The sequence below is a fragment of the Tenrec ecaudatus genome, chromosome 6 (assembly GCF_050624435.1).
Source record: "Tenrec ecaudatus isolate mTenEca1 chromosome 6, mTenEca1.hap1, whole genome shotgun sequence".
Taxonomy (NCBI): domain Eukaryota; kingdom Metazoa; phylum Chordata; class Mammalia; order Afrosoricida; family Tenrecidae; genus Tenrec; species Tenrec ecaudatus.
Window position 1 is genome coordinate 143,343,334 of NC_134535.1, and position 26,343 is coordinate 143,369,676.

At 44.3% G+C, this 26,343-nt stretch overlaps 1 protein-coding gene and 1 pseudogene across 1 annotated transcript in view; both read right to left on the reverse strand.

The window, feature by feature from the left end:
* Positions 1-19,011: 19,011 nt before the first annotated feature.
* On the reverse strand, positions 19,012-20,124 carry LOC142451694 (glycolipid transfer protein pseudogene; annotated as a pseudogene).
* Positions 20,125-22,768: 2,644 nt separating this feature from the next.
* The window catches only part of SUMF1 (sulfatase modifying factor 1), a 113,779-nt gene continuing 110,204 nt past the window's right edge, over positions 22,769-26,343 (reverse strand). The window contains exon 9 of the mRNA XM_075552322.1: positions 22,769-23,816. Coding sequence (XP_075408437.1) covers positions 23,706-23,816 — 111 coding nt within the window. The 3' untranslated portion in view covers positions 22,769-23,705. The remainder of the gene's footprint in view (positions 23,817-26,343) is intronic.

Consider the following 26,343-nt stretch of genomic DNA (forward strand, 5'->3'; position numbering starts at 1 on the left):
CCACTAGAGGGGGAACATTACACACAAAAGCGCATCAAGTTGCTGCTTTGGACAACCTTCCCACCAATGGAGGTCAAAGTGCTGGCCCAGAAAGAGGTTGACCGAAGCCCACAAGCAATAAGGTGGGGTATGGGGCAGCTACTGACTTGCCTGCTATACCCAGAAGCAAGGTATCCCTTTATTAATTGTAAAATTACAGAAGGGAATTTGAATCCCTCCCCGGCAACCCCCCACCCACCCCAACCTCCCCAAAGGGCGTATTTTCAAATGTCCTGGTAGAGACGCAAACATTGAGTTGGAATCCACACAGTAACTGTCTTACGAAACAATGTCCAGTTTTCAGCCATTAGCAGAGGACTGGAAGTCTCTAACCTACTTTCACAAAGACCAGGGAATGTAATCTTATCAAGGAAGGCCTCCCATACACTTTTTCAGGCTGCTACTTTACAAGCACGACGCAGCAAAGTTCCCCTTTCATTCTTCGCACATCCCTCTCAGTCCTCCTTATCAACTGTATTCTTCTCAGGGACTTGAGCCTGGTCCAAATGAGCTGATCATGAATGCCCTCTTTGATCTCCACTCTTCCAGTGCGGGCAGGTTTCCCCTGGGCCCAGCGATCTGTCTCCCTTCCACCCAGAGACCCTAAAGAAAGAAATAAAGTTATTTTTAAGTTCACATCTTTAGGGGAACGTGATCATTTTTTAAGAAGAAGTAGCACATTCTAGGAAAGAAAGAGTGTGATGAAAAGAGGCGTCACAAAAAAACGTGCCGTTTTGACTTTGGATAGCGATCTCATTACCATGTTAATAAAGATTGCAATGACTAAGCTGGGCCCTTCAAAGTCTGGAGTGGACTTAAAGTAGGTGAGAGGGTTACAGTCAGAGCAGCTTTCCGCTGTTTTAAGTCTGCCTCCATTCCACCTTTTTGAAAGTCCTTCTGTTTAATTATCAAGCTGTGAAGAACAAAGACATTCAGGAACTTGCCCCAAGTTGCAGATGCAGTCAATGGTGGACCGAGAATCTAAACCCAGACTGTTTGGCTCCAGAGTCTGCATGCTGATCACTAATCCTTCCACCTCCTGCTCACTGGTCTCCTCCTAGAGCAGTGGTTCTCAACCTGTGGGCCGTGACCCCTTTGGGGAGGGAGGGGGTGACAGGGGTCACCTGATTCATAACAGAAGCAAAATTACAGTTATGAAATAGCAACAGAAATAATTGTATGGTTGGGGGTCACCACAACATGAGGAACTGTATTAAAGGGTCGCGGCAGCAGGAAGGTTGAGATCCACTGTCCTGGAGGCCCTCACTGACCTATTAACAGACCCTTTTCAATCCACTGGTCCACACCCTAAACTCACAATAAAACGGAGTGTCCCATGATACAGGGGAGAGACCAGTGAACTTTGAGCTACAGAAACCACAAGCCCTGGTTCTGCCTCATTCCATATGTCACCTTGGCACTTTGCAATTAATCTGAGTGCTAGTTTCCTAAGTGAACACTGGGAACGCGGACCAAAAATACCAGGTCCCTCTCAAGAGGGCCTCGCAGATTAAATTAGATCATGTACAAAAATATCTATCATAGTGCCCCAAACCTTAAGAGACTCAAAAGCAAACTAGTTCTGTGGAGTTGATCCTAGCTCACGATGACCTCAGCATAGCATTGGGCCCCACAAATGGTCTATGACAGGGATCTTTAGAAAGCTGGTTGCTAGGACTTTCTTTGGAGGTGGCTCTAGGTCTATCCAAACTGCCAAGCTCTGAGTCAGCAGCCCAGAGTTTACGTATTTGTGCCACGCAAAGAGCCAGGCAGAGGTACAGCAACCACAGTTTACAGCACAATGGAGACACAAGTCCAGGGAAAAATGGAATGTGTCATTAAACTAGCACTCTGAAATTTCTCAGTGTTTTCTAGTACAGCCATAATCTGAGGGGATTGGGTGTTGATGACATTAGCAGCAGTGGGGGATCTTACATTAGACTACATGCACTGTAGTCTGGGTAGACTAGAGAAACAAATTCATAGACACTCATGTGTATATAAGAAAGAGGCTTATATATAAGAGTAATTAAATATTGAGAAAATGTCCCAGCCCAGTCCAGATCAAGTCCCTAAGTCCAATATTATTCCATATGTCCGATGCCAATCTATAAATTCCTCTTCAGATTCATAAAATATATACAATGATGCCAAATGCAAGAGGATCACCGGCTAGTGGGTTTGAAGTCTTGTGGAATCAGTGGCGTTGTGAGCATCTTGGCACTGGCAAGAGTCTCTATGTGGCTTCTCTGGCTCCAGAGGTCTGGTTGCATCAAGGTAGGTCCATTTGGCTTCTCCAGCTTCCAGGGCGTACTGTCATGCATCTTGTCAGTAGAGCATCTCTCCAGGCAGTCTGCGTAGATAGAGATAGAGAGAGTCTCTCTCTCCTCCAAGGAGGAAATCCAGGAGTTCCCAGAATTCTCAGGAGAAGTCCATGTCCACACAGAGGTCTCATTGGCGATGACCCAATTGACAGACTAGACTCCATCCCTTCATTCTTAATCCTCTCAAGTCCCAAATTGACACCAGATTATGGAACGATCGCATGCACTAACACAACCTCCTTTGTGGGAGCCCTTCTGCAGCCAAATGGTTCTGACTACGTGGTTGCTTATGGACATCATGCTTGCTAAAGTAGCAGGTCAGCGGAAAACAAAAGGATGATGGATCAACACAATGGCTGCCAGGATGGGCTCAAACACAACTATGATTGTGAGGCTGGTGTGTTTCGTTCTGTTGGTCAGGGGCTGCTATGACTTGGAGCTGACGGATGGCAGTTAACAATAACATTCCCTAAACAATTACATTTCAGAGGCCATGAGCCCATTACTGCTACCTCTGTGAAAAACAGGACAACCCGTGGCAGGGACGTCTCTCGGAGGGTTCTTCTCCTGACCTTTCCAAGGTGCATAGCTTCACCAATCGCGGAGGGGCTTTACTTAAGGCAAGGGGGCGGGGGATTGACCTTTGTATTTAATACCCATAACTACTGCTATAAAGCAGGTTCTGACTAAATACAATGCTCTAGGGTGGAGTGGGATTGCTTCAGAGAGTTTCGGAGACTGTAAATCCAAGGGAGCAGAGAGTCGAGTCTTTCTCCCCAGGAGCAGTTGGTGGCTTTGAACCATGGATCTTGCAGACAGTAGCTCAAGATTTAGCCCATGGCACCACCAGACTTTCCCAAAATGCACATGATTTCATTCTAAGTGATTCTAACAGTCCACTTGATATCTTGTGGACATTTAACCCCTCCATCTCGTGAGTGTCTTCAGCGGAGGTGGACATGGCTGCTGCTTATCTCCCAAGACAGATTCAGCCTTTGTTTTCTCCTCTATCAACAGTTCACACACTTTGTGGTGTCAAGACCCCTTTGCACAAAGTGACACCCACTCCCTCCCCAGCCCCCGTGCTGCCCCAAGCGCTTGGGTAAGTGAGCTGTAGCTAGAGACCTCTTTCATATTCAAAATTCAGGTGGAGAAGTTTTAAGACATAAAAATATATGTGCTCATATTTGCATGCTATAAACATCATGTAGAGTCTGGAAAATACCAAGGGATAATGAGAAAAAGACAAATAGTATCTTGACATTATTATGAAAACAGTAGGCTGTAAAAGTTGGCTGACTCAAAGACCCGATGAGGGCATTAACAAGCCCCAGGAGTGTCCCGATCATAATTAGAGAACTTCCCTGCTAAATAAAACCCACCACCACCCATCTCTAGGAGTCCCTAAGTGACATCAGCAGTTTGACAATGAGAGGCTGGAGGTTCAAAACCCAACCACAGGCAGGTCACACAGCCTTGAAAACCTGCTGGGTGGCAGCTCTACTCTACACTCACGGGGCAGGAGAGGGAGATGGGGGGCCATGGAGGCACGAGTCAGAACCCACTTTCTGGCACTTGGTGCTGCCACCAGAATCCCTACGAATCTGGTCCCCCACGATGGGCTAAAGCATGGCGATAATGGTGAAGACAAACTCTATTCTCCTTGGGGCTTCCTCTTGTTTTCACATCTGTGTCATGATTCTGGACCAACAATCTCGGAGAAGGATGAAATGAGAAGCATTGCAATGACTAAGCACAACCACCTAGAAAACAGTTCAACAATGGAAAACTACCAGTTCACGCTGAAAATCAAACAACCCACCACAGAATTAGCCGGCTTAATGGCTACATGCCCCTTCTCTTTTCTTTTTCATTGCTGGTATTCTCACGAGCGACGTTTTCATGGCTTACAGCTCTCTGTGAGGTGGGTTACAGAGGAAACCATGTCAGGAATCCACAATATTCTTAGCGACAGCTAGATCTCATTGTCCCCTAAGGAGAACTGTGTGGGGCATGAGACACATAGTCTTTCAGTCTGTTAACAAAATCAAGTAGAACAAGGGCTTGGGAATCCATCATGCCAGCTCTTTTTCACTTTGAACATCTGGTGCTGAGGTCAAACAAATGCTTTTCTATGGTGCCCCTCAGTCCACATGCTCGCTGTCTTGTGGCTGTAAGCCTACAGCCGAACAGGACGACCTGAGAGTAGTCCCTGTGCCTCTGCCTTGAAAAAATCACACCTGTAGGAACTTCTCTGAGTACCAAGCATGCTGTGAAACCCTTCGTCTCTGTATCATTCCCAGCTCACGACAACCTTAAGAGAAGACGAAAATTCTCGCATAAAAGATCATACAACTAAAATGTATAAGGCTTTAATTCTAGACAATCTCATGCCAACACTCCACTTCCCCTTCATTGCCTTTTAAAAATAACTACTGAAGAGATGAAAGAGTCATCCTTGCCAAGCCATCTAAAGGTAAATAAATGAAACCATTTTCCCCCTAACAAACCCGAAGTTTGCATTGCATGAAAGGAACAAACAAGCACCTCTCCCCAGAGGTATCAATATAGGTGAACCTTTTCTCAGCGCCTCCCGACAAATGACCTTCCCTCCTTCCTAATAGCCTTTTGCCTTCACTTTTCCCCTAAGCAGTAGGTTCAGAGCTCCTAATGTTACCCTGTAGAGGTGCCAAAATGACATTTGGGAAGAATTTCTCTGATCAGCTTTCCATTTCCCTTCATCTCCCTCAGCAAACAGAAAACGAGGAGGCCCAGATCAAGAGGTGGGCAAGCAATTCCCTCTGACCCTCAATCATTCTGAAAGGGAATTGCTTTCTTGCTTGACAACTGTGACTAATTCTAAAGGCTCACCCAGGCCCCGTTAATGATGTGGGGGGGTCCTTGACCATTTGGGGGCAGATTAGAATCTGATCTAAAGCTGAAAAATTCCACTCTTACATGCTAATCCCCTGGACATTCCAAGCCTAAATAGGACAAGTTTCAAAAAAAGAAAGAGAGAGAGAGAGAGAGAACCTCTCATTTTTAAGAGCCCACTTGAATATTGTCTGTAAAGATTTTCCTTAATCAAAAAATTAATTAAACTCTGCTCTTCCAGCATCACTGATGTCGTTAGTAAAAGCTGCCCTTCTTTGTCCAGGGCTTAAGGAACTAGCTCAGCCTGGTTCAAACCAGTGCCGAAAATGTCTTTCCACAGCAGTAAGGATCACGTGGAACTGCCAAACATGTAGATCGGAACGCAGTCTACCTGGGGCGGGAAGGCCAAGTTCCAGCAGGGCGTCAAACTGGAGTGAACCCCTTGCAAGCTTTAGTTGTTTCACATGCTGGAAAAAACCAGATGAAGTCTTGGAGGCTGCCGGTAAACCTGTAAAGATGAGGCCTGCCCTGTTGGTACTAGTTAGTATTATGAGAACTGGGTTTTGTTTTTATTGTTCCTATTTAACTTTTTGTTGTGAATTGGGTGACTGTTTAAGGAGTCTGGTGGTGCGGTGGGTTATACATTGGGCTGCTAACCACAAGGTCAGCAGTTCCAACACGCCATCTGTTCTGCAGGAAAACGGTCAGGCTTTCTGCTTCCATAAAGAATTACAGCTTCGATAATGGAGACAAAACAAAAAAATTGAATAAACAGGCGCGTGTGTCGGGAGGAGGTAAAATAAAAACAAACAACTAACAAATAAACCGATAAAGCATACATAGTTCCAGGTCAGTCCACTGACCTTTATGACTATCTACCCACCAGTCTTGGGGGTTTGGGGGAACTGCCCTCCTAACCTGAAGTCTATTTTGGGGGCTCCTCAGGGGTTTTGTTCCTTTGTTTTGTTCCCATTGCTGATCTGTTAGGTTCTCTTCTTGGTTCGCCCCGCTGTGGGGGATTCAGACCAGACTCACTCCCCACCATGTGTCCCAGCATGCTCCAGCGAGGGGACATCATGTCTCGACCCCACAGTTCTCTCTGTGCCAGGGATGTTGTCCTCAGGGCTTGATATGCCAATACGGGGTCTAGAGACCCTCATTATTCTGTTTTCCTTCTGGGTTTGCTTCCGTGTGGCCGTGGCAGGCCGGCCCCTCTGCCCAGCCTGTAGGTTTAGGGTTGTCTTCTGTGGTACCTACTTTCAGGGAAGGGGTGCGTTTGGCTCTGATTGGGGCAGGCCCTGCAGCCCACTCTGTTCATGAGTTGCTCCATGGGGTTACGTTGCCTCAGTGTTTGGTGCGCTGTGGTGTGGCGTGCATGCACACTCCCATTTCTGTGGAGACATAAACAATAGCCTTCCTCTGAGTGGGTTAGTGTCCTGCTCCACCAGTGCTATGTCTCCCTCTCCCCACCCTCTTTTCGTTTTTTTTTTGTGTTGGAATGACAATGTACATCGTTGGGTTTGGCCCCCGCCCGATTGCTTGTATATCAACCTGTATAATGTGAGGTAAGTGGCTTTTCTTCTCTACGTACTGTGCTGGTTATACTTACCCCAGGGGACTCATGTTGTACTTGGCCTTTTGTGAATGGCTAACATCACTTAGCATCATTTCCTCCAACTCTTCCCCCGAGAGGATGTGCTTCATGCATCAGTGCTTTTTCATGATGCTTTAGATTTAGTACTCCATTATGTGTATGTGCAGGTTTTCAAATCCACTCATCTATCGATGGAACTTTGGGTTGTTTCCAATTCCTTGTGATTGTGAATTGTGCCACAATAAACATTGGAGTGCAGCCGACTGGTGTTGGTCTGTTTCTGACCTCTTCTGGGTAGATGCCCAGTAGAGGGATAGCTGGGTTGTAAGGTAGCTCAATTTCCATTTGCTTTAAATATCTCCAGATGGCTTTCCACAGTGGCTGAATGTATCTACAAGACCACCAACAGTGGAGGAGAGTGCCTATCTCACACATCCCCTCCAACATTTGTTGCTCTCTGATTTTCTGACTTGGGGCTATTCTCAAGGGTGTTAGGTGGTATCTCATAGTTGTTTTAATTTGAATTTCTCTGATGGCTAATGATCAAGAGTATTTTCTCATATGTTTATTGGTCATTCGGATCTCCTCCCTAGTGAAACTTCTGTTCAGGTCTTTCGCCCACTTCCTCAGGGGGTTAACTGGTTTTTTTTTTTTCTTTTTACAGGCTAGGAGGATATTGTAGATTTTAGTAATAAGCCCTTTGTCTGTTGTGTCACTGCTAAAAATCCTCTCCCAGGCTGTGGGCTCTCTTGCTACTACTCTTTTGGTGAAGAGAAACAGACATCAGAAGACTTCAAATGAACAAACAAACAAAAAACAGTAGCAATTGTGTAAGCCATTTCTAAAAGTATTTTCGTTGCCACTTCATAACAATAATTTTGCTACTGCTGTGAATTGGGCGACCCCTGTGAAAGGGTCGGTCGACCCCCACAACATACAGGTTGAGAACCGCTGAACCAAAGGAATATTACGTGCCTCATTGGAGCTTTACTCCAGTGGTTGACTTATCCCTTCCTGTTTGGCTCTCTGCTTCAGCCCCCCTCATTCTCAACACTAAGATTTGTTTGTTTGTTGGCTCCATCTTTTTTTGTCACCTTCTTTCTCACTGTATATTGCCTTCCCCTTCACCCACGTTCTTGAAATCTGCTTGACTTCTCCAATGGCAAGTTTTGTAACTACATTATTCTCCCTTATTCTTTTGCAATTGTCTTCATTACAAATAGATATTTCTGGTTTTCTATTTTAAGTCTTATAGGTTAGTTTTACTTTGGATCTTTCTGAGTGGACCACTAAGTGGCGTTGTCATATAATGTAATATCAGGTTGTTGTTAACTGTTGTTGGTTTTCAATCTGAAGAATTTCTTTTAGTGTTTCTTGTACGGTTGATCTGGATTTCAAAAATTTCTTTAATTTCACTTTATCTGGAAATGTCCTAATTTCACCAGCTTATTCGAGGGACAGTTTTGCTTGGTATATAATTCTTTGGTTAGTATTTGTCATTCCCATGCCTTCTTGACTACACAGTTTCTGCCAAGGTGCTAGAATTTAGTCTTAATTGTTCCCCTTTTAGGCAACATTTCTCTCTTCCTGAGCGGCATTCTGGATTCTTTGGTTTTGGAAAGTGTGATTCTGATATGCCTTGGTGATTTTCCTTTAGGATCTGCCCTGGTTGGGATTCATTCAGCATATTGAATGCACACCTTGAAGTCTTTCATAATTTAGAAAAGTTTTCCTTCAACAACCCTTTGACAATTAAAAAAAATCATTTTTTGGGGGCTCATACAACTCTTATCACAATCCATACATCCATCCATTGTGTCAAGCACATTTGTAAATAGGTTGCCATCATCATTCTCAAAGCATTTTCTCTCTACGTGAGCCTTGCTATCAGCTCATTTACCCGCTCCCCGTCCCTCATGAACCCTTGATCATTTATAAATCATTATTATTGTTTCATGTCTTGCACTGTCCAGTGTCTCCCTTTACCTCCTTGTCTGTTCTCCATCCCCCTGGGAGGGGCTATAGGTAGGTCATTGTGATCGGTTCTGCCTTTCTCCCCCAACCTTCCCCTTACCTTCCTGGTATAGCTACTCTCATCATCAATCCCGAGGAGTTATCTGTCCTAGATTCCCTGTGTTTCCAGCTCTTTTCCGCACCCATGTACATGATCTGGTCTAGCCAGATTTGTAAGGTAGAATTAGGGTCATGATTTTGGTGGGTAGGAAGCATTAAAGAACCAGAAGGAAGCTGTATGTTTCATCGGTGCTATACTGTACCCTGAGTGTCCTGTCTTCTCCCCATGACCCTTCTGTAAGGGGATGTCCAATTGCTTACAGATTGGTTTGGGCCTACACTCCTGTATTAATCTAGGTACTTTAGAGAAACAACTCCACAGAAACTCATGTATAAGAGAGAGTTTTACATAAAGGTTAAGTGTGCATCAAGAGCACATACCAACCCACTGCTGCCCAAGCCCATAAATCCAACATTAACTCATCAACCCATATGTCCAACGCCAATCCACAAAGTCCTCCTCCACCTCACAAAGCAGATGCAATGATGCTGACTACAGGAGGAAAGCTGAGTCAGTGAATGTATAAACATCTCAGCGCTGGCAAGGGTCTCCACACGGCTGTTCCAGCACCCAAGGCTGCATCGGGGTAGGTCCATGTGGCTTCTCCTCAGGGATGTCTTGCAGGAAGTGAGCCTTGCCAGCTAAAGCAGAGAACTGGCTAAGGCAACTGCACCCTGGTTCAACCATCAGAAATCAAGAGACCCGAGAATTAGAAAGGTGAGGCTCACTGAATCATTTATCTCTCCACCCTTCAATTAACCCTAGTGTGGTTATGGGCCAGGTTGGCACAATAAACTAACTCAACTCCACACCCCTCCGCCCCTGCCTCATTCACATTATGATTTTTTTTGCTCTGGGTTTTGATACCTGACTCCATTGACACCTCATGATCACACAGGTTGGTGTACTTATTCCATATGGGCTTTGTTGTTTCTCAGCTAGGTGGCCGCTTGTTTATTGATCATTTATGACCCTAGACACTATATCTTTTGATAGCCAGGCACCACCAGCTTTCTTCACCACATTTGCTTATGTACCCATTTGTCTTCAGCAATCTTGTCAGAAGGTAAGCATCTCAGAGTGCCGAATTATTAGAACAAAGTCTTCTTGTGTTGAGGGACTACTTGAGTAGAAGCCCAATGTCCATCTACTTCCTTAATACAAAACCTATAAATACATGCACATAGATTTCCCCATCATCATATATATTTATATACATACATGCCTGTGTTTAGATCTCTATAAATGCCCTTTGCCTCCGAGTTCTTTCCTCTATTTCCTTTTACTTTCCTCTTGTTCCACTATCATGTTCAGCCTTCATTTAGGTCTCAGTAATTCCTCTCGGATACATTGCCCTTGATCAAGCCCTATCAGACCTTCTACATCCTCCTTGCCATCGATTTTCAGTCACTCATTGTTCCCTTGTCCCTGGGTTTCTTAACACCCACTTTCTTTCCCCCACCTTCCCCTCTCCAATGTCCCCCGGAATTGTCGTCCGTTGTTCTGTTTTCTGGCTTGTTTATTCCCTTTTTCTTCCTTCTTCCTGTCCTTGAATTCTGATCAAATGTAAATTATTCTTCTGATGATGTTCCACACATATATTTTAAACTTTCTATTTATGTTTCCAATAGTTTTATTAAGATGAAATTCACATATCATACCCTTTCAGAGTTCAGTTGTATTTAAAAAGAGATGTATATACATCACCACAATCAGTTCTAGAACATCCTCCTATCTCCTGTATTCATTATTTGCTCCCATCTCCCTCCAACTTCCCCTCCCTCCACCAGATTCCCAATAAGCCATTATACCAGTTATTATCTCTGTACATCCACCCCTCCTCTGCTTCTTACACTGGAAAACATACAAAGCCAAAAAAATACCAGCCAATATTTTTTTAAAAGAAAGTAGGAAATATTGAAAACTGGAACAAATACAAAATGGGTCAAAAATGAGAGCAAATGACCGGGTATCACATTTAAACTAATTACATCTGCCATAATTGAGTTGATAATAGTCTCTGTCTGATAGCAAAGTTATTCACGTGCCCTTGACTGTGGTTGGAGGAGAACCACCAGAGGCCTAGTCTATGCATGGATCCACCAAATGGATTTGGGGCTCCCACTGATATCCATAGTGTCCTGCAAATTGAGTGTTCAAAATTGACTGTTCACAATTTAAGCTCTGATACTTTTCCCTCCTTTGGATTTGGATTTTGTAATTTATAATCCTTGGATCACACAGGCTGGAGTGCTTCTTCCATGTGGACTTAGTTGATCCTTTATTTAGATGGTTGCTCACATAATTCTTAAGACTATTCTGATTTTTTGTTCTTTTTAAATGATTTTTCCTCTAGTAGATTACTATTAAGAAGTTGGTCTTCAGACTCAACAGTTCAGCTTTCCACTGATTCAGTTCTACTCTCTTGCCCTTTCCGTGTATTATCTATGTTGGAGCTGTAATCAGCAAGGTCAGCAGTTTGAAGACCAGAGATGTTCCTCAGGAGAAAAATTGGGTTTGTATTCCTGTATAGTTACAGTTTCAGAAACCCACAAGGACAGTTCTCCTCTGTCGCATTGGGTGGCTATGAGTAGGCATCAACTATATGGCAGTGAGTTGTGTATTATTAATCTTCATGTTTGTTTGCTGTTCTGGTATGCTTTCCAATTTCTCATACACTTTGTCAGTTTGTTCTTGTATTGTTTTCCTGAATTCTTCTAAAGTTTGTTTTTTCTGTGTTTGCCTTATGTTTGTAGATCTTTCTCTCAATACATGGGAATCTTTTTTTTAATTCTTGGCACATGAACCCTTCATAATTCATAACTTATTATTATTTTGTCAAATGTTACACTGTCCGATTCTCCCCCCACCCTCCTCTCTGCTGTCCATCCCCCCGGGAGGAGGCTATATGTAGATTCTTGTAATCAGTTCCCCCTTTCCACCCCACATTCCCTCCACCCTCCAGGCATCGCCACTGTCACCACTGGTCCTGAAGGGGTCATCTGTCCTGGATTCCCTCTGTTTCCAGTTGCTATCTGTACCAGTGTACATCCTCTGGTCTAGACAGATTTGTAAGGTAGAATTGGGATCATGATAGTGGGGGAGAAGAAAGTATTTAGGAACCAGAGGAAAGTTGTATGTTTCATCGCTGTTACCCTGCACCCTGACTGGCTCATATCCTCCCCACAAGCCTTCAGTAAGAGGGTGTCCAGTTGCCTACCAATGGGCTTTGAGTCTCCACTCTGCACTACAATGATATGTTTTTTTTGTTCTGAAAATGCCTGATACCTGATCCCTTTGACACCTCATGATCACACAGGCTGGTGTGCTTCTTGCATGTGGGCTTTGTTGCTTCTCAGCTAGATGTCTGCTTGTTTACCTTCAAGCCTTTAAGACCCCAGATGCTGTATCTTTTGATAGCCGGGCACCATCAGCTTTCTTCACCACATTTGCTTAGGCACCCACTTTACTTCAGCGGTCGTGTTGAGAAGGTGTGCGTCCTGGAATGCGTGGCTCTGTATTTTAGTCACTTTTTTGAACCAGTTTATCTTGTTTCTTCATGTGAATTGAAATTGCCTGTTGCTTCCAAAACATTGTGGTAATGTTTTATTTATATTTGATAGATGATTGTACCTTGGCATTAACTACCTATCTCCTGGTGGGTATGATATAGAATCTGAGGGGGTGCACGGTTCTCTATTTGCTGTCTGCGTGACATAGAGTTGAGGGTGGATTTCACTCATGTTGACTCCTGTCAATAATCAAGTGGTAAAAGAGCAGGTAGGGGCCCTCATCCCAGGTAGGTTGGGCTGCAGGAAGGACAAGTGCTGCTGGGATTTGTGGGCACAGCTGCAGTTGCTATGATTGGTGAGGTGGGACAAGGAACAAACTTACAGGCGAAAGCAAACAGCAGAGCCCAAATGAAAATAATGGTTAAAAACAAATGGGTCGTAGGGACACAGTGAAGCAGGTATTACAGTAAGAAAAAAGAATTTTAGTTAGTTAATAACTAAAAGGGAGAGAAGAAAAAAAAGAAAATTACAATAAACAAAACTAGGGAAAAGAGACTAGTAAAGAAAAACAGGCAAGAGAGTGGGAAAAATAAAAGAAATATGAAAAGAAATGAAAACAGGAAAAGGATTAAAAAACAAGGGAAGGCAAACAAACAAAACAAACTAAGAAAAGAGGAGTCTGGGGAGCGATAGGCCTCAGAGAGGAATAAAATATGAGGGGCAGGACCTCTACTATGGGGCTGCAAGCCCTGCCAACCAAGAAACTTTAGGGATGTGAATGCGGTGGGACATTTGAAAGGCTGAGATACGTGGTCCTAGTTTATCTGTTGTCTAAGGTCAGGGCACCTGATCCAGTACTGTGTACTGCCTCAGAGAGTGGCTGAGATCAGGGTGCATGCTCCTCGAAGGAACTCGTTTGAGCACAGAGGACAGTGAGGGGAAGAGTAACTAGCTATGGAAGAAATTCTTTTTTTATTTTAATCATTTTATTTGGGACTCATACAACTCTTTTCTTTCTTTCTTAATCATTTTTATTAGGAGCTTATACAACTCTTTTATCACAATCCATACATACATCAATTGTGTAAAGCAGATTTATACATTCATTGCCCTCATCATTCTCAAAACATTTGCTGTCCACTTAAGCCCCTGGCACCAGCTCATTTTCATCCTCCCTCCCTGACTCCCTTCCCTCATGAACCCTTAATAATTTATAAATGATTATTTTGTCATATCTTACCCTGTCAGACGTCCCCCTTAACCCACTTTTCTGTTGTCCATCCCCCAGAGAGGAGGTCACATGTAGATCCTTGTAATTGGTTCCCTCTTTCCAACCCACCCTCCTTCTTCCCTCCCAGCATCGCTGCTCACACCACTGGTCCTAAAGGGATCATCTGCCCTGGATTCCCTGTGTTTCCACTTCCTATCTGTACCAGTGTACATCCTCTGGTCTAGCCAGATTTGTAAGTTAGAATTGGGATCATGATAGTGGGGGGTGGGATGGACTGGGGGTGGCGAGGAGGAAGAATTTAGGAACTAGAGGAAAGTTATTTCATTGTTGCTACACTGTACCCTGACTGGCTCCTCTCCTCCCTGCGACCCTTCCGTAAGGGGGTGCACAGTTGCCTACATATTGGCTTTGGGTCTCCACTCTGCACTCTCCTTCATTCATGATGATATGATTTTTTGTTCTGATGATGCCTGATACCTGATCCCTTTGATACCTCGTGGTCACACAGGCTGGTGTGCTTCTTCCATGTGGGCTTTGTTGCTTCTGAGCTAGATGGTCGCTTGTTTACCTACAAGCCTTTAAGACCCCAGATGCTAGCTCTTTTGATAGCCGGGCACCATCAGCTTTCTGGAAGGAATTCTTTTCTGCCCAGGAGTGACTGGAGAACAGAATTGCTTGTTTTGTGTGGGTCTAATGAGGTGGCCTCCAGATGTGGGGACTGATGAACCAGAAGCCTGATCTATGAGGGTACAGCTCCAACCTCAGGCAGAGCAGGGATAGAAGTGTCACCAGCCACTGGGTGGATGAGGGTGGGGGCTGGACATCCTTCTGGTCACCCCAAGGGTGTTGGGAGCAAAGGAAGATCCCACCTTTGTGTGTGTTTTTCTTGGCTGCAGTCTTGATGGAATACTGCTTGCAAAAGTTTAAGGGGGTTGTACCAGGCCAACCAACAATTCACCCATCTGTCTCTTCTCTGGCTACTTTTGTTTGGCTTCTTCTAGTTGGTATTCAATATACTTCTTTATCCTTTCCTCTGAAATTCATGATTCTAGAATTATCATCTATTATATGTTTTATTTGGTCTCTCTTGTCTTTGTTGTAGGTCTTTGTAGTGTCTGCCTAGACTGCCATATTATCAAGAAGTTGAGAATTAAATTTTAGAAAATAAAATGAAAATGAGGTGTCATTTTTTATTGATTGATTACCCTATCCTATAAGCAAGGTAAACATTGGCTTACTTGTGCTTACTTACTAATCTATAGTGAATAGTTTCCCTTTTGTCACATCAAGGACTCTGCATAGGAATGGCTGGCATTTTTATATTCACATATGTAGGTCCATAGTTCGGTCATATTAAAAAGAGTTGTACAACCATCTACAATCAGTTACAAAATATTTTCTTCCCTCTTATATTTGTTATAACTCCTCATTTCCCTCCAAACCCACCCCCACCCCTGCTTTCCGTGCCCCCAATGAGCCCCTAATCCAGTTACTCTCTCTAGCTTCATCCATCCCAGACTTCATATACTGGAAAAATACAGGAAAAAAAAAAAAGAGAGAGAGAGATTAACCAAAACCAGAGAAAAAACTTGAGAAAAAAAGCAGGGAGTATTAAAAATTAGAACAAATTTAACATGGGTCAAAAGGGAGATCATATCAGATTACATTTTACCCTAATTATATCTGCCATGATTGTTTATGATAGTCTCCGTCTCACAGCAAGGCTATTCACAGCTATGATCAGACGCTTAATCCATGTAGCGACCCTGCAAATACATTTTGGGTTCCCACTGTCATCTATTAGAAATGGCTGGCATTTGTCTCTCTCCAAGCCCACAACACTTTCTTACAGAAAGCATTTTTTCCCCCTAGGCACTGCTGCATGCGTTTTTATTTTTTTTTAACAATTTATTGGGGCTCATACAATTCTTATCACAGTTCATACATATACATACATCAATTGTATAAAGCACATCTGTACAGTCTTTGCCCTAATCATTTTTTCTCCTCTTTTCTTTTTTTACATTTTATTAGGGACTCATACAACTCTTACCACAATCCATACATATACATACATCAATTGTATAAAGCACATCCATACATTCCCTGCCCCAATCATTCTCAAAGCATTTGCTCCCATTCCCCCCTCCCTCATGTGCCCTTGGTAATTTATACATCGTTATTTTGTCATATCTTGCTCTATCCAGAGTCTCCCTTCCCCCCTTCTCTGCTGTCCCTCTCCCAGGGAAGAGGTCACATGTGGATCCTTGTAATCAGTTCCCCATTTCCAACCCACTCACCCTCCACTCTCCCAGCATTGTCCCTCACACCCTTGGTCCTGAAGGTATCATCCACCCTGGATTCCCTGTACCTCCAGCCCTCATATGTACCAGTGTACAGCCTCTGTCCTATCCAGCCCTGCAAGGTAGAATTCGGATCATGGTAGTTGGGGGGAGGAAGCATCCAGGATCTGGGGGAAAGCTGTGTTCTTCATTGATACTACCTCACACCCTAATTAACCCATCTCCTCTCCTAAACCCCTCTATGAGGGGATCTCCATTGGCCGACACTTGGGCCTTGGGTCTCCACTCTGCACTTCCCCCTTCATTTAATATGATATATATACATATATACATATACACATATATACACATACATACACACACTTATATCTTTTTTTTTTTTTTTGCATGATGCCTTATACCTGGTCCCTTGGGCACCTCGTGATCGCACTGGCCGGTGTGCTTCTTCCATGTGGGCTTATTTGCTTCTGAGCTAGATGGCCGCTTGCTCACCTTCAAGCCTTTAAGACCCCAGACACTATCTCTTTTGATAGCCAGGCACCATCAGCTCAGAAAGCATATTTTAATAAATTTATAATCCTCGATTGGAATGAGTACCAAGTAAAATAAACCATGGTCTCCCAGGCTGGGTTCTCTAGAGCAGCAAAACCAAGCATGTGTGTGTGTGTGTGTGTGTGTGTGTGTGTATAAAATAACAGAAATGGCTTACACAATTGTAGAGCCAGGCAAGTTCTAAGTCTGGGGGTCAAATGTCAGACTTGGAGTGGTTCTCAATCTTCCTAATGCTATAACCCTTTCATACAGTTCCTCATGTTGTGGTGACTCCCAAACCATAAAATTATTTTCATTGCTACTTCATAAATATAATTTTGCTATTGTTATGAATTGGGCAACCCCTGTGAAAGGGTTGTTTGACCCCCCAAAGGGGTCGCGACTCACAGGTTGTGAACCGTGGGGCGAGAGGCTTCTCTTGACTTGTAAGAGTTCATCAGCAAGGGATGATGAACTCAATATCAGCAGGTCAGATGGTAGACTCCTGGATCCATGGCAAATGAATCCAAGGTCAGCAGGTCAGATGGTAGACTCCTGGATCCATGGCAAATGAATCCAAGGTCAGCAGGTAAGATGGCAGACTACTGATGGATGACTCCCAGGGTTGGCAGGTAACACAGCAGGCCACTGGCTAAAGTCCTAAGAACTACAGGTTAGAGGACAAGTCATATGCAGGATTCAGAACCAGCAAAAATCAAGCAAGTTTTTCCATAGCACCCGCTTATATTAAAAGCAGGCCAAACACCCAAAAGAAATTTCCTTTCAACAGCTTGGCTGCTAATAGCAGATCTTATTACAAAGTCCTAATTTCCAAACCAATGGTAATCTCAGTCCAGCCAAGTTGACATAAAATTTTATCACACATACAGAATATTTTCTTCCCTCTTATATTTGTTATAACTCACTTATTTGTGATTCCTTACTAATCTGCAGTGAATACTTTCATGTTCCCCCACATTTGTGGTGAAAACCGTGTGACGCCCATGTGAGATTGTTCACTACAGAGTAGTAAGCAAGCCCTATGCTTACCTTGCTTACTGGATCGATGACTCTGCTGAGACTACTGGGGCTAATAAATTATTCCAGCTAGTGTGGGTGGGCAGGAAGACACGAACGAGTTTCATAAGGCATTTCTAAGTAACATGACTTCCTTGCCCTTTCTGGAAGGTCCAAGACATGAGAAGAGTTCAACAAGTTCATGGGAAAATTCTGTCATCTATTAATTCCTTTTTTTTTTTTTTTTTGGTTCCAAAATAGATTTCTTTATTAAGGATCATTTCGTGTCTGCATAAAATTTACCAATCGTTCCTCATTGGGTTTTTCTTTCTTTCTTTTCTAAAACAACACACACCAACATTCTTTGGGGGAATTCCTTGTTCACCCCAACAACATGAAACATGCAGTTCTTGGTGGTGCTGGGCAGCGGTTAAGGCAGTGAGGTGTTGGGATTCAGACACAGAAAGGTTCTTCCTAGCCCCTCTGGAGAACACCTGTGGCAGGTAAGTTTTTTAGGTGGGAAAGTGGTGTATGAAAAGATCATGATGCAGAAAAGATGCAAGGACCGCTGTTATCTGGGACCATCTGATCGCTTTCACGTCCATACTTGGTTCCATCCATGTATGGCTGGCTGGCTTCAGCTATTAAAAACAAACAAACAAACATTTGCCAAACAGATGTTAGAAGGAGCTGCTGGGGGTCAGTCATCCAGGAGTAGCTGGATCTCTACATCTCATGTGAAGTCTGAATTTTTAAATGTTAACAACATTTAGGTTACAACAACACTGTGGAGACCTCATGAATTGCTTTTACCAACAGATTAGTCTGTGGGTGCTAGTTTGCAGCCTATATTGTTAAGAGTTGATTCCCTTTATAGGGTACAGAATCTCATGTATTTTATACCTGAAGAATAACATCTCATAAATATTAGGGGACTTCCAAAATTTCATGGAAAATGAAATCAAAGTCCTTGCAGCCTGAGGCGACCTGGGATACAGCAGGGACACTTGCGGTGCTGGGAGACTCTGGCACCAACAGCGGGAGCACACACTCCACTCTGCTCTGTCCTTGTTAAAATTCCACAGTAAACAAGTCCTGCATACTTTCAAATCAGACTTGTGGTCCTTAAACCCCCCCCCCCTCCGGCCTCATAAGGACATCTGCTTATCTGAAAGGTGGGGTGTATTATGCCCTTCCCCCAGTCTTACTCTGTATGGGGAGCTGGGGGGGAGAACAGAAACAGCAGGGAGCAAACAAAAACAAAAACATCGTCGGACTTGACTTATTAGAACGGTTAGCTAGTTCTGACCCCATCGGCTCATATGAAGGTGCACAGCCAGTCCTGGCCATTGTGAAGTTCAGAGGCAATTCAGGGAAGGGGGCCAATGTGTGATTCATTGTTCCAGGGATAAGAGTCCAAAAATGTTTGTTTTAAAACCAGGGCTTGGCCTCGCTGGCTGGCCTGACTCACAGAGTTGCTCAGATCTGGGTCTGGGTGCAACTGAGGCCCAGCTACAGCTTGCAGTTCAGCTCGGTGTACATCTCATGGATGACATTGATGGTGGCTGTGTAGATGACCAGGAAGAGGCAGGTCTTCTCCAGGCATGCTTCCTCGGTCACATTCTGCCCTTCGGAGAGGACCTTCAGGGAAGTTGGACCTGCAGAGGGCCTTCTATGGTGCTGCCTGGAAGATCTTCGGCATGGTCCAGCAATGGTACTGTGGTACTTCTTGAGGCCTTGGTGGCGTTGACGCAGAGCAGGTTGGGGTGATTTTTGTCCCACTCCATCACAGAGGCTATGGAAAAAGGCTTGGATGAAGCAGATGCCTGATTTTAGCCACATCAGCAGCAGTGTGGCCCCCACTCTGGGCCACTCAGCTCTGTACATCTCCTTGTCCACCTCCAGGATGTTCTGCAGGTTCCGGAATTTGGTGTGGTTGGTATCATACTTGGCCAGCCTTGGTTTTCAGGATATTTCCACTTAAATGCCTTGATAAGTATAGCAGTTACATAATCTCCTGTCAACTTGCAAAATGGTAGCGTCTACCCTGTCAATCATGTCACAACTTGATGACCTCATTTAGAGGTGCTGTGGAAATAGCGCACTGGAGGCCAGATGCATACTGCACCCTCTCTCTGCTTCATATTCCTAATGACAAGGAGCGAATCTAATGGAGCCAAAGCCCTGGAACTGGAGGAGCCACGTGGAGACCCTCGTCAGTCTGGAGATGCTTCCACCACCACTGGATCCAGAAGACTTTCCACCCACAGGTGTGCAAACATTCCTGCATTTGGCATCATTGCATGTGTTGCATGAGTCTGAAGAGGAATTTATAGATTGGTATGGGACATATAGGCTAATATTGAACTTATGGACTTGATCTGGACTGGGCTGTAATGTTTTCTTAATGTACGATTGCTCTTTGATCTAAAGTTCTCTCTTATGCACATATGTTTATGAATTTGTTTCTCTAGTCCACCCAGACTAACACAATGGAGGTGAACACAGGGGAGCTGAGGCCATGGAAGAAGGGCAGCAGGTTGGACACTGCCTGGAGGAAGAGCCAGTCTTGATGTGCCTGTTCTCAGGCTCTGGCTTCAGGAGGGGATCAGTCAGCAACAGCATGTGGGGTCGGGGCCCACAATGGTGTCCACACTACCGTAGGCTCCTGGGACTTTCATTCATTTTCCATGAACTTTCGGAAGTCCCCCGATATTTGATGTTATTATTCAGAGATAAAATACATGATATTTTTTACCCCATAAAAGTAATCAACTCAAAACAAAACAAAAAAAGTAATTAACTCTTCACACTCTAGGCTGAAAACTAGCACCCACAGGCTAATCTGTCTGGAGAAATAATTCATGAGGTCTGAGTCATTGCTCCAGGAGAAGAGGCCAAAAATGTTTGTTTGTTTTAAAGTCAGGGCTGGCTGGCCGGACAACTACACGTGAGATGCAGAGATCCAGCTACTCTTTGATGACCGATGACTTGGGGCACATATTTCAGTCTGGCAGTGCTTGTTGGGGGTGTCACAGTGGCAGGCCCACACACATCCCATCCAGCCTGCCTCCCTCTTGGACACTTGAGGTCTGGCCTGTCATACTGGAGTCACTGCCGTTTAAGCTGTTACACACAAAAATGATAACAAAAAATGTAAACTCACAATAAAAAGCTAAAAAAAAAAAAGTTACCTCCTTTAGTCTTCTTCCTATTCAGCCTGCAGGTGAACTCCTTTATGGGAAAGAGCCAATGGTAAAGTCATATTTGTGATGCAACATTAGTCATTTTAGAAGGAAAAAACCATAAATCCATACTAGTCCCTTATAAGTTTTAAAATAGAGTGCATCAGGTTTACAAGTTTGTTCGCTTTCTCTCAAAATATTCTTTTCATTAAGTCAACTGTGGATTTTGCCACATGAAAAAGGTTCTATTTGCAACTTAAAAACTGAGACTAAAAACATAACCTATTTTTAAAAGGTTATTACAGAGATGACTAGAATTCAGATTCTTACAAATGAAAGGCCTATGGCAGAATTCTCAGTAAAGGTAGCCTCTGATTTTCGAAGGTACTATTTAAAACCACTGCCTCAGCACCAAAATAAAACCCAACTCACTGCCAGGAGTCGATGCCAAACCGTGAGGCTAGCTGCCCAATGTAACCACTATGCCACCAGAGCTCCGCTTACCAAATCAGCACCTGGTATCATGTGAGGAGCTTCACAACATTTGTGGACTATTTCATGATCTTTTAATTCCACTTATCTAGTAACCTTTTGAAATAGTATCCTCTCAAATTATCCTGTCTGGTCCTTCGTTGTTTTTAGGCGAGTTAATATGCATATGGTTAAAAAAGGGTGGAGATGGGGCAACCAAAAAAGAACGCCTACATTGGTGCAGTCGCTTTGGAAGCGTGAGCTTAGCCATACAAAGGCATCTGTGGCAGGAATCTGCTCTTTTTCACGAAGAAAACGTCCCTCTGGGCCACCAACCTCGGCCCGGAGCAGAGCGGGATCACAAAGATGGTGCACAACCGAGCAACATTTTCTTCTGTTGTACACAGGTCACCATGTGCCCAAGCCAACTGGACAGCAAGCAACACCAGCACAGCAGTGTGCATTACACGAAGCACAGTGACTGGCAGTCTACAGTTCATTTACCACGGTTAGTGACCCACAAGCGTGCTCCTCATGAAGGGCTTATAAGGATCTCTTCCCAATATTACGCCGTGCTAAAAACTTTACAAAGACGATGCCCAAACTCACACAGAAATATATTTATACTGTGACATTAATTAACCAGAGGGATTCAAAACAAATACACACACTATAAATATAATTATGTAAAAAATATATGCAGGTGGGAGGTAACAAGTAAAAACAGAAACTGTACTTAGAGAGTGGCAACTTTCAAAGTAACAAAATCTTTCCTGACTTAGCTTTTCAGTAGAAGAAACCTCTTGGGGTTTTTTTGCCCCTGATTAACTGGTGATGATAGTTTGGAGAGAAACATTTTCCATCCTCAGGGTGATGGACCAGTAGGTTCAGCTCACACTGCACAGTGGCAAGGATGGCTTGGGGTGAATGCTTCCGTGTCAGGAGGCTGTGCACATAGCCCAGGCTGGCTACACAACAGCCAGGAGGATTATTTCAACTTCTGTTTTGAACAGTTGATATAAGGACTGGCTGTTGCCTTCATGTGACAAGTGGGAGGTGCCGGGTGGGTGTGCAGGACTGGGGAATCACAGCCAGACCCTGATGACTGTGGCCTGGGGGTGAAGCCCTCGCTCTTCTGCAAGGGAGTGGCGAGCCTGCTTGGCTGGTGCATAACACAGCTGTGGTGTTTACAGGTCCACCAAACGAGGCAGCCTACTTGGCTCTGCATCAGCCACTGTGGCCAGAAGAAACCAGGTGATCACAGGGTTCCCAGCACAGTTGTATTGCTTTTGGGGGAAAAGAAAAATTTATATAAGTTGCCCATGCACCAAAACTATCAGCTAGCTGCCGCTGAATGCCATTGAGTCGATTCTGACTCCTCATGACCCCACGTGATGGAGCAGAACTGCCCAGAGGTTTTCTAGGCTTTATGATCTTTCTGGAAGCAAATCACCCAGTCTTTTTTCCACAAAGCAGAGTGCTGCACCACCGCGCCACCAGGTCTCCTCATCAGCCAGCTAGTGGACAGGAATATTTTCTAGGAAACAAAAACCCCAAAGTTGTTTCTTGAAATGAATGCACAGGGGTAGGGAAAGAGAACACAGACTCAGAGGTAGCAGTTAGCAGGTGCCAATTTATTCAATCTAGTGCATGATTCAGAGCATCTGATATTTCACTGCCAAAAAGCCAACAGGATTTCTTCTCTGTTACAAAACACTGGCGACCCTGAATAGTTCACTCAAGGTCTTTGTCCGTTTGGAATTGAGTAGTTTTCCCATTTTACTCACAAGTCACATTCACTGAAGGCTTTGGGAAGAGGGGAAAGACAGGGCTCACAACTGCCCCTCTGAGCCAAAGGCACTTAATGTCAAAAGATAAAATATGGTGAAGTTGCCCCACTGACATTCCTGGGCAGCCTGATGGCTGGACGTTAGCGCGCCACCACTGGTCCATGTGGGAGTCATCATCACAATGTAAGACACTGGTTTCTTTGCGAAAACAAAGTGCAGTATGGATATAAGACTCGGCACAGCCCCGCCCCTCCCGACACACATCCTTTTCTGAAAATAATGCATGAGAGAACTCTTATTTTACATGATTAGTATTGCCCAAGGTGCACAGATGCAAAAAAGTTAAAAATAACCTCTGATACATTATATGAGATCATCACAATAGGATCTGGAATCATTTGTAGGGCTTTTGAATTGGAAAGAATTCCGAAATCAAGATGTCCATCCCTTGACGACTCAGGAGGGGCCCCAAAGCTCAGGAAGGCCAGGGTGCATTTAATCCTGCAGCAGAAGCTGGGTGGGCTGGATTCCCTCCACTCTCCTGGGCCTTTCTGAAAGATTCTCACACAACACGGCAATGATCTTGGAAGACACCCCACAGTAAAGTGCAAGCGTTGACCCCGTCAGGGATTCGGTCTGGCGGGATGGTTGCTTTGGCCATAGAAGAGGTGTGTGGACCACCTTCGGGTGGGAGTCCCTCTGCGCAAGATTGGAGGTGGGCTGAGGGCAGGCAGGAGCTTGCTTCCCGAGCTCTGGGTGGTCAGCCCATGGTGGGCACGAGATCTGCGGCACAGCGGAATCCAAGGTTGGAGGCGGAGCTGTCGGGCGTGTTCTGACTGCGAGCCGCACAGCGATACCGATAGCAGTAGGACTAAGCAAAGAGAAAAAGGCAGGTAAGTTCCACGGGGCCTCTCAACGAACACAGACAAGTACCAGCTGCAGAGCAGCAAGCGCCTTGCAGTCAGTGCTTTGCTTACAAAGGGGCACGGGCATTCACTCAACATGCAGATGCTGCAACAGGGAGAGTACAGAGCAGCCACACATTACCCAACAGCCTCGACCTTGTACGCACCACAGAGATATACATACACACATGTAGAGATGCCGGTACAAATTATTCCATGACACCAGCACAGAACCCTGGGATTGTTCTTGGGATTGTTGTCGAATCTGAATAACATGGAATGAAATAGACAACACAAGTTCTAACCTGAGTTAGCCTGGTGAAAGCACAACCCCGGCCAGTCAGCTAGGTAAACTGAATTCTGAGACTAAGAAATAAGAGAGATTTTATGGGGCGGGTGGGGAGAGGAGGTACAAATAGGTTGACATGCAAATGGATTTTTTAAAAAGTTATTATCCCCTTATTTTTCATATTAAGTGGAACACTTAATCTACATAAAAATATCTCAAAGCTTGATAGGTAAATTCTCTGGAGCACTCCTACCAGAAAGAAGAAAGCATAATGGTGCTTTGTCTTGTACAGGTAATGAAATAATAGCAACCTATTTCCTCATGGTCCCAGGGGCCAAGGAAAAATAGAGCCTATTTATTACTAATTCTCAGGCAGGAAAAGGGAAGGATAGACAAAGAGGGACTGTAACTGTGAAGAAAGCACAGCATTTGTGATCCAAAGGCAGCAGCAGCTCCACAGTGATCAGAGGTGGCCCCACAGCAGGATCCTGCTCACACAGGTTCTGCTCAGAGCTGTGTGGCTCACACAGGTTCTGCTCAGAACCAAGCCCCTGTGGCTAATCTAAAACCCCAGGACAACTAGTTATCTACAGTCACTTTCACACTGTAGTGAAGATTAAGCTGGGGCCACAAAATGACAGCAAACATCGACATCCATGCTCCTTAACTGTACGGCATGTTAGAAACAATCAGTTCGGCAATCTTGATTGCCCTTGTTCCCCGTGCACCCACGAGGAGCCCAGACTCTAGGAGGCACAGATGCCCTGGACCTGGTACAGATGGCAGGTTTGCTACAAAACATGTTAGGGTTAAACAGTCCTGAGATTACTCATGTAGGAGAAAGAGCTGTCTCTTGTGGAATTCCAAAGTCTTTTTCGAATTAGAACTTGACCTGGTTGAGTTCTGGAAGCAGTTGCCTTTGAAGAGGCGATAAAGAGGGATACGGTGGCTACTTCAGACTGTGTGTGGGAAAGCCACATGTGAGACAAGTTGCCTCCAGACTTAAACAGTGAGACTCCCAGTCAGACACAACGATGGCTCCAGAGTCCCACCATGATCAGAAGCATGAACTCTGGGTGGATCAATGGCATGAAGTTATATTACAGGCAGTCTTTTCGGCAGAAAGGAGCTGGGACTTGACACATAGGGAAAGTGTGAAAATAAAACAGCTGCCAATTCACTCAGCAAAAATAAGGGCAAAACCCAAGATTCATTAGCTATGCAACCTTGGCAAATCCTTCCTGAATCTGTTCACACATCAATCAAATGAGGCTATTCATGTAGTAATGTCAAAACCTTTCACCTTTATGTTTACATAAAGAGTCAAGCATGTGGAAGACATAATAATTGTCCACTATGAGGCACAAAACACAATCACAGGAGCCAAATTTGTCTATTCTGCCTGACCTCCTGGGGTGAAGCTGCCTTCTCACTAACATAAAAGCAAGAGCCAGCTTCTAAGCAGGTCTTAGGTCTTGCGGGAAGATGCCCATACCTCTGCCATCGTCTAAAAGTGAATGTCCATGTGCTACATTAATGGCGAAGTTGTGTTTCTCATCGAGCAGAAAACTGGGGGTTATCTGGCTATCTCCGAGCTATAGCCGAGGACTGAGGGCTTGGTTGGATGCTTGTTTCTATGCACAGTGTGTGTCTCTCAAGTTGTGTGACACTGTTCTTGAAGAATTGTTCTTTACATTCCACCAAACCCAGGATGTCACCACTCTGGCTTGGCCACCCTGGAGTGTGTGCTGCAAAGCCGTCGAAGACGGTGGTGGCATGGCTAGGAGAGAGAGAGCTAGGCTAAACAGCAGACGTGTGCCACAGTCACGGTGGAGGACTGTGATAGAGACAGTATAATGTCACACGGGAAGGGAAACTGGATATAAAAACATTTTGGTAGAAACCATCAGTAGTTACTTTTAGGAATCAGATGAATGCTTTTTCTTTTCATTTTTATCTTCATTATGTTTTAATGAGATGAAAATGTTTATACAAATAAAAGCTTCAAGTCATTTAGAAGTGACAGAATGAGTTTTATTAGCTCCCATCAGTCCCTACAGTCTTCCATTAACTAATGCCTGAGAAGAGCTAAGCCCTAAACACTCATTAGGGTTGAGAGGTCAGACCATCACATGAGAAAGCATCAATTCACACCATCAATTCATTTCAAATAGGTTCCCTCATTCAGCAAACATGTATTAATA